At 40.1% G+C, this 13,120-nt stretch overlaps 1 protein-coding gene across 10 annotated transcripts in view; it reads left to right on the top strand.

The window, feature by feature from the left end:
* The window catches only part of GOLGA4 (golgin A4), a 73,135-nt gene that overhangs the window by 9,378 nt on the left and 50,637 nt on the right, over positions 1–13,120 (top strand). For 7 of the 10 annotated variants that reach the window (XM_018075263.1, XM_029961796.1, XM_018075272.2 and 4 more), the window contains one exon: positions 8,023–8,121. The exons of the other annotated variants lie outside the window; for them this stretch is intronic. In XM_018075263.1, the coding sequence (XP_017930752.1) occupies positions 8,035–8,121 (87 nt within the window). In that variant the 5' untranslated portion in view covers positions 8,023–8,034. The remainder of the gene's footprint in view (positions 1–8,022; positions 8,122–13,120) is intronic. 10 annotated transcript variants of the gene reach the window in all.

Below are 13,120 nucleotides of genomic sequence, written 5' to 3'. Positions count from 1 at the left end.
GGCCCACCTGCAGAAGATAAACAAAACTAGTTTACTGTCAGCTGACAGCAAAGAGCTGAGACCTTGCTGTGGATGACCTACCGGTCATGCAGATCGAAATATCACTGACATCCTCTTGAGTGTTATGGAAGTGACAACAGAGCACAATATATATAGCTCTTCTTACAGCTAAAGATAAAGTAGCCATGGTACTATAGTGGTTTGAATCTTGTTTTCCCCCAGAGGCTAAGAAAAGTGGTAGACCCCAAGGGGTGGTTTTGAAGTTCTGTCCAATGGGCACTCCTGCAAAAATGTCAACATACCAACAGGCACCGGAAGAGATGAGTTGTAGTTTGGTTGTTGAGGAGAGGTGACCATGTTGTAGAGCCACGAGGAAGGGGCTCTGAGCCCCTCGGGGCCTCTGGGGCCTCCCAGCCCCAGCTGGGGGGACTGCAAAGACCTGGAACAGTGCTAGACTGGACTAAGTGTCTGTAGTTAAGCTGGGAGATGTTTTCTCCATGGGTGCAGAGCAGCAGCCGGCACTGACCAGAGAAACGGTGGCAGAGAGCCAGGACAGATAAGACCTGAACCGGAGGAGCAGCAGAAACAACATGCAGCACTGCAGAGAAGACTCCTGGAAGGAGAGCCGAGGAAAAGAGAGCCAGCAGCCTGAGAGACAGAGTTCTGGGGGTGAGAACTGATACTAGACCCCCCCAAACTCCTTTGAGACCTCCGAGAAAGGAGGAATAGATGGACTCCTATTTGAGAGGAGCCTTGAAGTACAGCATCACTGGAGAAAGAGGAGCTGAGAAGCTCAAAGATGTCCTGGAGCTGGGCCGGGACGACCAGATGGAATGCAGAGGGGGTGACCTTGGCTCCCCCCTCGCACTGCTGCCAAGGTGGCAGCCTCATGCAGTGGCACAGAGGCCCTGCAAGGATCTTGGAATCTCCTGGAGATACCAGACCGTCACGAAGACCCCTCTGTGTCTTCGTGATATGACCGTGGTGAAACGACCTTGTCTGGGGTTACGTAGCCCACGGAAGACCCCTTTGCCTGCGTCAAGGGGGCCGAGGGAGCTTGGATACCTCCCCCGTGAGTGCTGGCAGAAATCTAGCCACAGCTGCTGCATGCAGGAGAAGAAGAAACCTGCTGCCTTGGAAAGTACTCCTGCTGTTCGGAGACTGGAAGGGATCTGTCCTTCTTTCCCTCCTGGACTTTTATTTGGAGGGGAGAAGAGATCTGATCATTGTAAATGTATATGTCATGGTAGAGATAGTTGTGATTGTGTGTATAATGTGTTATAATATTTATTTGTCCAGTCATTGTAATATATTCCCTTTCCCCCACTTGGAGTCTGGCATGTTTTTGTCTGGAAAACCCATCTCACATTAGGTTGACATGTGGGAGGGGGCTTAGACTAGAGAAATTGGATTTTGGGGTATCTCAAACCATGACAGGTACTTTTCAGTCTCACTTTAGTGCTGTAAAATTACTTTTAAAAGGATTTTTAAATTAATTGAAATATTTTTATAGCATTGGCTATTAATAAAGCACGACAAGGCAAGCTGAAATAATATTCTTTCAGTACTTTTGCTAATCCTGCATCTTTCCTGTATTGACATACTTAATTTGAAGTAGTTCTTAACAAATGTTGCCATGCAAAGATGGTACTGGTTCAGATATATCTATTTTTTTCCTTTCTGACATGCAAATTTAAGACTAAATTTGTATGTATGTAAACTTGAATTTTACAACTCCTGATGCTTACACCAACATGATTAGATCACTCATGAAAGTTAAAAGCAAACCAGAAAAGACCTTGTATTTGATTTCTGTACTTCCTCTTTCTGAAAATGCAGTTCTGCTTTCTTGGATTCTGGGGCTTTTTTAATTGCAGGGAAAACCTTGAACTTTCAGCTATTCATTTTTTCCTATTCCATGATCACAGTAGGGATGAGACATAAAAGAGTATGTTGCAAATTGCACAAACTTTTTATAAATAAATATTTTGTAAATGGGAAAATTACTGAATTATTCACAACTTTTTTTCCTAGCATTCCCCAACTTGGACAAATAACCAAATTTATTTATTTATTTTACTCTGAGGAATGATTTACTTGTCAGTAAGAATTGAAACTCTAAACCTTTAGCTGGTAGCTGAATCTGCTAGCTCCTTGAAGTAGATGAGCAGATACTGGCTTTTCTCTTAGACAAGTTGTGTACCAAAAAAAAATCAGAATGAGAGTTAAATATTGTGATGAAAGATCAGCCATATCACAGCATATTAAGGAAACTTTCTTGTATGACCATCCAGGAGCCACTCTGGCAGTCACACTTGCACCATCCCAGGCTTTCACTGCTAGGACTTAAGCCCCTTTGCCACAGGCAGCTCCAATGAGCCAGTGGGTGACTTTCTTGACTCTCTACTCACACTCACATTGTCAGACAAGTTCCTCTTACTGGCTTGACCCAAGGTTTCCCACAGCAGAGTCCCAGACTTCTGGTTCCTTTAAGTAATTTTATCAAGGTGCAGCAACATAATGACAGATCAGGCTGGGTGCCTCCAAGCTGAGATACTGAACAAAGGAATCCCCGGGCTTTCAAGTCTGTGTGCGTGTTCCAATGGTGATCTTTGTTCTGGGGTCTTCTCACTGTTCAGTGGGTTCTGCAGAGTCTCTGGGTGACTGGCCACCATCCAGCCAGCACAGCAAGTCCCCATGCCCTTCGTTGGGGACCATTTCCTCCTACCCAGGGCACAACCTGCAGCTTACAATGCAACTGTACACTGAGCTACTTGCACTAGATGTAGTCCTTAACAGCCTTCAGCCTATAAATTTGGTGCCTGAGATTAAGATCAGTGTAGTTTAGGGAGATCATATGCCCTGGAGTATCACAGAATCACGGAATTATTAGGGTTGGAAGAAACCTCTGGAGGTCATCCAGTCCAACCCTCTGGCAAGGCAGGGACACCTACAGGAAGTGACACAGGAATGTGTCCAGATTTGGTTTGAATGTCTTCAGAGAGAGAGACTCCATGACCTCCCAGGGCAGCCTGTTCCAGTGCTCTGCCAGTCTCAATGAAAAGAAGTTCTTCCTCATGTTGAGATGGAACTTCTTGTGTTTTAGTTTATGAACACTGCTCCTTGTCCTGTCACTGGGCACCACTGAAAAGAGTCTGGCACCATCTTTTTGACAACATCTTTTGAGATATGTGCATGTATTAATTAAATCCCCTCTCTGTCTTTTCTTCTCCAGATTGAACAGGCCCATCTCTCTCAGTCTCTCCTCATAAGAGAGATGCTCCAGATCCCTAACCATTTTTGTGGCCCTCCACTGCACCTTCTTGTAAGATTCCAGCTCTGGGAGCTACCAGCTCCTGGACTCAGCTAGGAGTTTTACTTTAAAATATAAATATAGGGTTCTTTAATACCTCGAGATAGCGTCAAGAGAATAAGCCACAGATTTGTTCTCAAGGGATTTATTTATTCATTTAGGGCAGCAAATAAGGGAACTTGTGCAGAAGGACACCACACAAGCTAGACAAAATGTTCCACCACAGTGCTGACTCAGTATATACTATTAATCCACAACATTTAAATCAAAATCCAATCCCTCCAGCTCCAAGCCACCCTAAGCATCAAGAAAGGAGCAAAGAAAGAGAAGCAGAGGGAGCAAAAAGAAGGAGAAAGAGGGAGAGAGAGCTACCACAGAAACCTTGTAGAAGGCCAGCTCTCACAATTTCAAGTGGCAGGACCACGATGCAAGGCAAAGACATACCTATGATTTTATCTGCTCTGGTCGCTATGGCCAACCCCTCTAGGCCACCAGCCACTCTGGGGCTCCAGGCCAGGGTGGGGGGCAGTATCCTCACTGGCTCTGCCAATCTGCACTGGGTTAGGGGCTCCAGGAGGTGTGGTGTGTTATAGTTTTCCTGGGCTGTTTGTGACTGATGGCTACCCTGGGGCTTCCTCATGTGGGCTCCAGGGGCCTGCTGTGAGGGATGCAAAGCCACCTCACCTCCATGAGGTTCGACCCATCCTTCCCCCTCCACACACGCACGCACACACACACACACACACACACTCCCCACAAAGTGGTTCTGACCCAGTAATAACTGGTCGGGTGTCTAATACCTCTCCAGAAGCAACTTGTCTTTCTTGTACTGAGGAGCCCAGAACTGGACACAGCGCTCCAGGTGTGGCCTCACTAAAGCTGAGTAGAGGGGAAGGATCCCCTCCCTCGACCTGCTGACAGTGCTCTTCCTAATGTACCCCCGGATCCCATTGGCCCTCCTGGCTGCAAGGGCACACCGCCAGCTCATGGTCAACTTTTCATCCACCAAGACTCTGAGGTCCTTCTCTGCAGAGCTGCTCTCTGGGTAGTCAGCCTCCAACCTGTACTGGTACTTGGGGTTATTTGTCCCCAGGTCCAGTGCTCTACACTTGCCTTTGTTGAACTTCATTAGGTTTCTCTCTGCCCAACTCCCCAGCCTATCAAGGTCTCACTGAATGGCAGCACAGCCTTCAGGTGTATCAGCCGCTTCCTCCAGAGTATGTTTCAAACAGAATGTTGGAAGATCTTACTAGGATTTCTATAGCAAGCTTCAAGTGGGATGTGATGGCATTCAGAGGATTAGAGCAGGTTAATTAAACAATTACATCTTCGCATACTCTGTTTCTGGTATGCTTCATCCTGCTTGGAGTCACCACTTGTCTAGTTTTATTGATCACTATACTGGTCTAGCGCTAAAGTGGTGCTAGTGATACATAAGACAGTATAGCACCAGATGTCTTTAATGTTTCTGAAGCTACTAAGATAATTCAGAGTGGGTTTTAGGACAAGTCCTTAAGTGCAAGAATCCCGTGGTAATATTGTTTAATTTTGCTTGACTACCAGGTGGTTTCTTGCCTGTTTTCCAGGCATAGGTGAATAATTTTTAGTTACTTTTAATACTCCTTTCCCTAACATCCCCCTTCCAAGTTAACTAGACAGCTAGTTCTTAAAGCCATATTGAATAGATGATTAAAAAAATTAAAAATGCAGATAAAAACACATGTATATATTGGAAAGCATTAAGTAGTATAATTACAGAACTCACTAGAGAGCTCTGCCTATAATTTAACGGTAAAAACATACCTATCAAAGTAACAAAAATACTGTGAGCCAGTCCTTAAATATTTTCATTGTTGGTCACCCAACATCTGAGAACAGAGGATGAACTCACTAGTGGGTAGATACAGCCAGTTCTAAAGAAATAACACTCTTGGACCATGACTGAGCATGTTCTGTCTTTGGTAGCTATTTGAATTGTGAAACTCTTGGCTACTGGAGAAGAAATACTTTGGAATTTCATTTTGATACAGTAATTACTGTTCTGCCTCAGTACTGTATTTTGTTCTTCTTTATTTGTAGGGTTGGCTCCTTCCTTTTTGTGCTTGCCTTTACTCAGTCGACAGCAGGGTGAAGCTGAGATTATTTAGAAATGTTCTTGTGTCTGATCAACATCTGTGAAACTTAGCAGAATTGCTAATTGCATTCTACTGTTTGTGTAAACTGTTAATTATGATAGAGACCCTGGAGTTGTATGTCTGAAAACTCAAGCAGTGCTGCATCAATTTATATTCATAAGTTTTTTTCTTTCTTTTTCTCAAAATCATAACATAATATATATTGGCATATTTTAGACAGTGGATAGCCTGGATCTTCCAATCTTGCTAAACAGGAGTTGCATACACTCTGTATCAGTCTACCAGGTAGTTTTGAGTGGATTTTTAAAATTAACTCCTGCCATTGTTTAAAGCTCTCTCTCTCTTACCTGTAAGTTTTGGGGTTTGTAATTAATGTTTTGTGAAAGAATTAATGTCTAGGTCTCCTGTTAGAACTTGACTGCAATAACATGGTCGTGAACTTCCAGGGATGACTAAAAATCCTAACAGCTCTTAGGTGCTGAGCAAACTGACAGTCCATCTTTTTTTTTGGAGCGGGGTGAACTTGTTAGAGATCAAATAGGAATTATTTTTAATGCAAATTGTTTGATGTACTAAATAATGGAATTAGGATGAAGTGAAGTAATGCTATGGTGAAATGTCACAATTTAATAATTTTTTGAGAAACAAGGATTAGCATGCTGTTACTATGAAGAGATAATTTAAATTGCCTGTGATTCCTGAAGTTCTTGGGTCATGTTGTTAAAAGTGACTTAACTAAGCTGAAGATAATATGTTACATGTTGAAAATGTTCATAATCTTTTGGTTAATAATATTTGCTGTAATCCATTTATCAGTGCTTTGCAAACTGTGTTTTATCTTCTTAACTGATCTTCTCCAAACATACAAAGTAATTTCTCTCTTTTAAGATTTCATAACTTTATTTGTGGTGGAGAATTTGCGTGCTTCTAATTCATGAGGCCATCAGGCTTGCTTGTAGTACTGCTGTGGTATGTTTGTGCATGCATAATATTTACCTCTTTCTTTTTCTGGCATATATCCTTTCAAGAAGAGGAACGTGTGCAAAATGCATAGCAGGGTCAAGGCTATGAGCTTCTACAATTGTCAGCACTGGAGGAAGATTTTTTGGAATCATTATCATTTATCAGCTTTCTTATTTTTCCTTTGTCTGAAAGCTCAGATAAGGAAACTTCTATCGGTTTTACACACTTGAATGTATATAGCAGGAACTTTAACACAGTTTACTCTTTAAGCATTACACTTCTAATAGGCTGAGACTGGTGACCAGTCTCACAAAACTCAGCAAGTGTTTGCAACCACAGTGAATGCAGAGGGCAAGTGTGCTGAGGCCAGAGGGGTGAAAAAGATTGGGAGCAGGAGAAATGTGACCATCTCTTTTATTAGCAGCTAGTCTTTGTAGCAACTTAAAAGTGAGAAGTTTCAGCTGAGTTTCTCAGACCTAGCTAGTTATTGGCAAATCCAACAATCAGAAGCTATTGTATATGGCTGTCAATGAACATTAACCACTTACTACAATTTCTGAAAGGGTTTTGTGAACATAAATTGAGAGCCATGTAGTGTTCCAGATCTTACATATGAAAATATTTTTCCTCTCTCAATTTGAATTGATGTAAGTAAGCTACTAGAGCACTGGAGTCAATGTAACTGTCAGAAAAAAAAGTAAATCAAACTCTTAACTTACACTGTAATTTATTTGGCTCCTAAAAATACTATTTAGTAACTTGATATAGGGTTTTGTCTCATTATTTCAGAACAGTTTTGCGTTATTTCATGTTTTGGTTCAGTCAGCAGACAGCACAATTCTGAAATCTCAGGCTGTAAGAAAGGCTGAAAGAACCTTGAACTTACATATAAATGAGTATAATCATGAGAGGAATATTTTTTTGAAATCTGTTACACATCCTAACAGCATTAGATTGCATTACATTAAATATATATATCCAGTTTGAATTCAAATTCCAGTCTCCTTCTCTTCATGTTTTCATCTCTAGGGATTTAAATCTCTTCTTACATACTGATTTGATAAAATGTTTAATTCAACTTGTGGTGTTTTTACAAAATAGTGTTCTAGTAGTTTAAAAACAATATAAGGAATTTTTTTTAATGTAGTTAGAATTCTAGTGTATAAGAGCACTGATGATAAGTAGTCAAAAGCAAGCGATTTATAGTGTATATAACTGAAATACTGATAGAATTTTTAGAATAGTGGGTTGTTCATGCATAACTGAGAGCGTATAGGGCTCAGTGGTATATGATAACTCATCCACAGAAGTTTAAAAAAGTGACAGTATAAGTGCCTGAAACATTTTCTTTATCTTTGGCTAAACTAGGATCTGTCTTTTAAATTGCATGCTTCTTTACTACCAAATGATAAAAATTGTATTTTGGCCGTTCTGAAATGATCTAATGCATATTTTCTGGTTATGTCCTGCCTTTATCAATATCTGTTGTCTCATAAACTGCTGTATTGTTTTATTATGTTTTTAATAGCATGGAAAAAATGAGTAAAGTTGTGCAGTGTTCTTTATTTCTTGATTTATTTTCATTTTCCTCCTTTTTGCATTGAATGACAGCTGTTAGCCGGAATGATAGCAGAACCTGCTTTTCTCTCTGAGTATACTATCTTTGCTTTGGATCCCACCAAACAACCTAAACCACAGAGTGACAGTGTGGTGAGTCCTCCTACCCCTCTTAGTAATGCCTTTAGCAGGTGGAGGAGAGTAATGTACTAGAAGGCAAACCTAGTGTTGCTTGTGGCTTGTTCTCACAGAGACATCTATCTTAACTACCTTGTTGCTAACCCTGCACTAAATTTCACAGAGGTAGTACCTGATAGCTCCTGGCTGGTGTGCTGTATGATGTGAATTTATCGTAACATAAAAAAATTAACGTTTTCTCTTGTACAGGTAACCGTACCCTACACAACTTTTAAATAAATGTTGCAAAAGTTTGTATGTTTGTTGCATAGAATCTTCCATTTCATGTTTGTATATGTCTGTATATATTTCAAGATAAATGGATAGGATAAACATTGGGATTGGTTTCGTGTAAAAATTACATGCTTTTTGCTGTGTACAGTAAAGGTTGCTTGTCATTTACTACTAATGGCAGCAGGGAATAATTATTTCACGTAGACTTTGAAATTAATCTGTATCTAGTTGGTACCCTGGCAGCTATTATTGTGAGGATAACTAACCTTTTTTATAATAATTGATTTTTATTTTAAATATACATTTCTTTGCCTGGAATTGTTGTTTTCATCATATGTAAGTGGAGAAGCTCAATGAGAAGAGACGAGACGTGAAGAGAAAGAAGCAGGCATAGGGACGAAAGCAGACTTCCGCTTTTTAACATAGGCACATACAAAGCTGTATTCTTGCTATTGTCATAGGTCTGGAATGGCATCCTTCACATGCTTCGGAGGCATGGCATTCCCGAGTCTGTAGTCAAATCACAGTATTTTTTAGAGCCCCAGCTCATCCCTGATGCTTTTCCGGTTGAGTAAGTGCTCTTTGCTGGTCATGCAGGGGCTGAAAATGACAAGTCACTGAAAGCTGTAGCAGGATAGAAATCTAATAAGGAGGTGGACAGAGCAAGGCACACCATGTTGTGTTGGACTTTTCTCTCTCAGGCTAAGCAAGATTGGACAGAAACAATGATTAATGATTAAAATGGTGATCCATGGAAAGTCTTAATTTGTTGCAAATGGTTATGCTTTTTTAGAGCATGTCCTTAAAACACTGATTCATTACTAGTTCAGTTGTGTTTTCAAGATTGAACTTTTTGATGGGGACCAAAGAGGACATGCTGAAAATCTGTAGTTTCAAAATAGTTACTAAATTTTTTTTTCAGTTCTAGATATTTTGATCATATTTGAAATCCAGCAATTGCTACTTAAAGATTCACTGCAAAATTAACCTTTTTTGGTTTTCACTACATTACAGAATATCTCTAAAACAGTTTTATTTCAAATAATGTATTTGTGTGATTGCTCAAATGTTGTCTTTATATGATCTTTTAGTATGTACTTCAGTGGCATATTTACTGGCTTGCATATTTATATACAAGACTGCATACATAACAAATAGTTATAATGTACAAGTTATTGTTAATGTGTACCAGTGTGTATTAATAATATGTTACCTGTAAAACTGATTTTTTTCTCTGAGCTTTCTGAAAACTCTAGAGCAGTACTCTCACAGTAGGAATTGGGAGGGGGAGAAAACAATGAGAATAGAGAATGGGATGTCTGATTATAAAAACAATTATATTAAAAAGCACCCTACATTATGTATGTTTGGGAAACCTAGATAAACTGAAGATGCAGGAGAGGGAAAGTTTCATCAACACACACAAATGCATATTAATTCTGCTAAATCAAACTGTGTGTATGCAACTGATATGTGATCTAAGAGAGTGAATGTCATAGAGAAGTGACTGTAATTGTGGATTTTTTTGGCGTATATGAAGTTGGTATAAACTCGTTACTAACTAAGCTACATAGGTTTTGTTGCATTTTGTTCAAAATATTCTTGGACACAATGTGGTTTTTAAAAGAAAAATGAAAGGGAAATGAGGGGAAAAAATGTCTACTAAGCTTTCTTTCCTTTCTCCCTCCATAATTTACTAAGTTTTGGAATACCTGAGAAGGAGGGAAAACAGTAAAATGTTTTTAAATTAAAACATTTAAACTTTCACTTTTCAGGCTTACTAATCTACTTATACCTTTGAGAAATAAGTAAGATGAATTAGTTTGCGTTTCAGAAATAGGGAAGTAAGGAGGTGTAAATGTCACTAAAACATCCTAATGTGCTCCAGTTAAAACTGAGTTATGATTTATACATCTTCATAATAAAAAGAAACCTTTTTATTAGAGATTGTAAGTATATGGATGTGTATGTTCTGTGAGTTTGTGGAGGAGACACTTCCCTTGGTTTCCAAAAACCCTGATGTAACAGCTGGGTTTAAGATGTTTGAAATGCCTGCTCGTGCTCTGTGATTCTGGTTTTGCTGAAAGCTCTCATAAGACTTATGAAAGGCTAGGGCATTTAAGCTCTTGAAAGCCTCTTGAATCAATACTTATATATAGCAACTTCCATTCATAGTTACTTTCAGTGTGTGGACACCTGAATACAACCCATTGCACAGTGATGTAGTCTTGTAGCAGCTACATACCTATGGTGGTCCAGTTTTTATACAAAAGATTACCAGTGTATCCCTGCCAGTGGATTATTTATGCCAGTGGAAAGTCTAACCCCCAGATGTAGTTTCTACATTTGTCCACACAGATTGAGTACAAAGACGCCAGCATAAAAAGTAGGAGAATTTTAAAAGTGGCGGCATTAGTTTAGTTTTGAAATTACATTTTTGAGGATCTTTGTAAATCCTTAAATGGCAGATTTTTAAGCATCTTCAAAGAAAGGAACAGCATCCATGGGTTCTATATTAATAAAAACCTTATTAAATTTAATAAATCTACTTAATCTTGTGTTTTAAAATAGATGTTAAATATTAAATTATTCTTATGAATTACATGTACAAACCCTTCATAGTTTTCTTTAATTCTCTTTTATGTATATCAGAATATATGATTTTTGAAAGAAGTATATGCAGTTAGTTCGTTATTCTTGGTAAAGTATTTGTCTTCCTCTGTTGTCAGGCCTGTACTAGCATGGTAGATGCTTTGTAAATTGTAGAACAGAAAATTTTTTATTTGGATTACCTTATTATTAACTTCCCAGTTAGGAAACGAAAAAGAACAGGTAAGGGAACTGAGAATAAAATGTGGAAGTGCTGTAGATTAAAACACAGTAAGAGCTGTTAATCCGCTAGGAATAAATCCACCACCACAGGATAGTGTTCTGAAGCAGAATGCAGATTTTGTTCAAACCAGGTGAAGCGCAATTTCCAAATTCAGACTTCTTGTATGTCTGGTTATTACTCATTTAATTTTGTCTGCATCTGGGTGACTGCTCAGTACCCTGTTTTCCTTAACTATCTGAATTTCTCTTCATTCTGTGGTATTTTTTGTACTTCCTTAAGACCTTTTTAAAGCCCTTTTACACTGTATCATTCCTCTGCCTCGTTAATATTTAGGTATGCTTATCTGTGTATCCAGAGTAGAAGCTGTGAATGTGATTATGTGGCAGATGCATACAAGGGGGATTATGATTCAAATTTCAGTTATATGTACACCTTAAATTTTTCAGTTTGCATGTAACTTTCAGGGTACAGCTGGATTTAAAATTAAGAGTTACACTGCTTTTAAGTGAATTTACCCATATTTTGTTTGATATGCCTCAGTACTTTGCTTCTCTTGGACAATTCATGTCCAAGATGGTTTCTAGCATGTGTTGCTAATTCAGTTGGACTGGGTTTAAAGAACATAAAACTGTCAGGATTTGTATAGGTTAGAGTGATAGAATATCCTGAGTTGGAAGGGACCCACAAGAATCACCGAAATCTGACTCCTGGTCCTGCACAGGACAGCCCCAAGAATCACACCATGTACCTGAGAGTGTTGTCCAAACACTTCTTGAACTCTGTCAGGCTTGGTACTGTGACCACTGCCCTGGGGAGCCTGTTCTCATGCCCAACGACCCTCTGGGTGAAGAACCTTTTATAATATGCAGCATAAACTTCCTCTGACAGAGCTTCGTACCATTCTTTTGGGTCCTATCACTGGTCACCACGGAGAAGAGATCAGTTCCTGCCCCTCCACTTCCCCCCCTTAGGAAGTTGTAGACTGCAATGAGGTATTTCCTCAGTCTCCTCCAAGCTGAACAGACCAAGTACCCTCAAGGCCCTTCACCATCTTCATTGCCCTCCTTTGGACACTCTCTAACAGCTTAGTATCTTTCCTCTATTGCAGTGCCCAAAACTGCACACAATATTCAAGGCGAGGCCACACCAGCTCAGAGCAGAGCAGGACAATCCCCTCCCTCGACTGGCTGTCGATGCTGTGCCTGATGCCCCCCCGGACACGATTGGCCCTCCTGGCTGCCAGGGCACTGCTGACTCATATTCAACTTTCTGTTGACCAGGATCCCCAGTTCTCTTTCTGTGCACTGCTCTCCAACCTCTCTTTCCCCAGTCTGTACGAACATCCAGGGTTGCCCCATCCCAGGTGCAGAATATAGCATTTTCCCTTGTTGAACTTCATATGGTTGGTGATTGCCCAGTCCTCTAATTTGTTGAGGTCTCTCTGCAGGGCCTCCCTACCTTTGGGGGAGTCGAGAGCTCCTCCCAATTTAGAGTCATCATCAAACTTACTTAGTGTACCTTTGAGTCCTGCATCCAAGTAATTCATGAAGCTGTTGAAGAGAACTGGGCCTAAGATGGAGCCCTGTGGAACCCCACTAGTGACAGGTCACCAGTCTGATGTTACCCCGTTTACTCTTTGTGAAGTTACCCCATAACTCTTTATGCCTGACCCATGAGCCAGTTGCTCAACCATTGCATGCTGTGTGCTGGACATTTTGTCCAGAAGGATACTGTAAGAGACAGTATCCAAAGCTTTACTGAAATCTAAAAAGTTTATAACAAATGGCTTTCCTTGGTCAGCTCCATGGATAATCTTGTCATAAGGAGAAATCATATTTGACAAGCAGGAGTTTCCCCTTGTGGAGCTGTACTGACTGTGACCAATGACTGTGGTGTCTTTCAGGTGTT

The sequence above is a fragment of the Manacus vitellinus genome, unplaced genomic scaffold (assembly GCF_001715985.3).
Source record: "Manacus vitellinus isolate BGI_N305 unplaced genomic scaffold, ASM171598v3 scaffold_3_pilon, whole genome shotgun sequence".
In the NCBI taxonomy this organism is placed as follows: Eukaryota; Metazoa; Chordata; class Aves; order Passeriformes; family Pipridae; genus Manacus; species Manacus vitellinus.
Note: the sequence above shows the minus strand (reverse complement) of the source record. Positions and strands in the feature narration are given on the sequence as shown.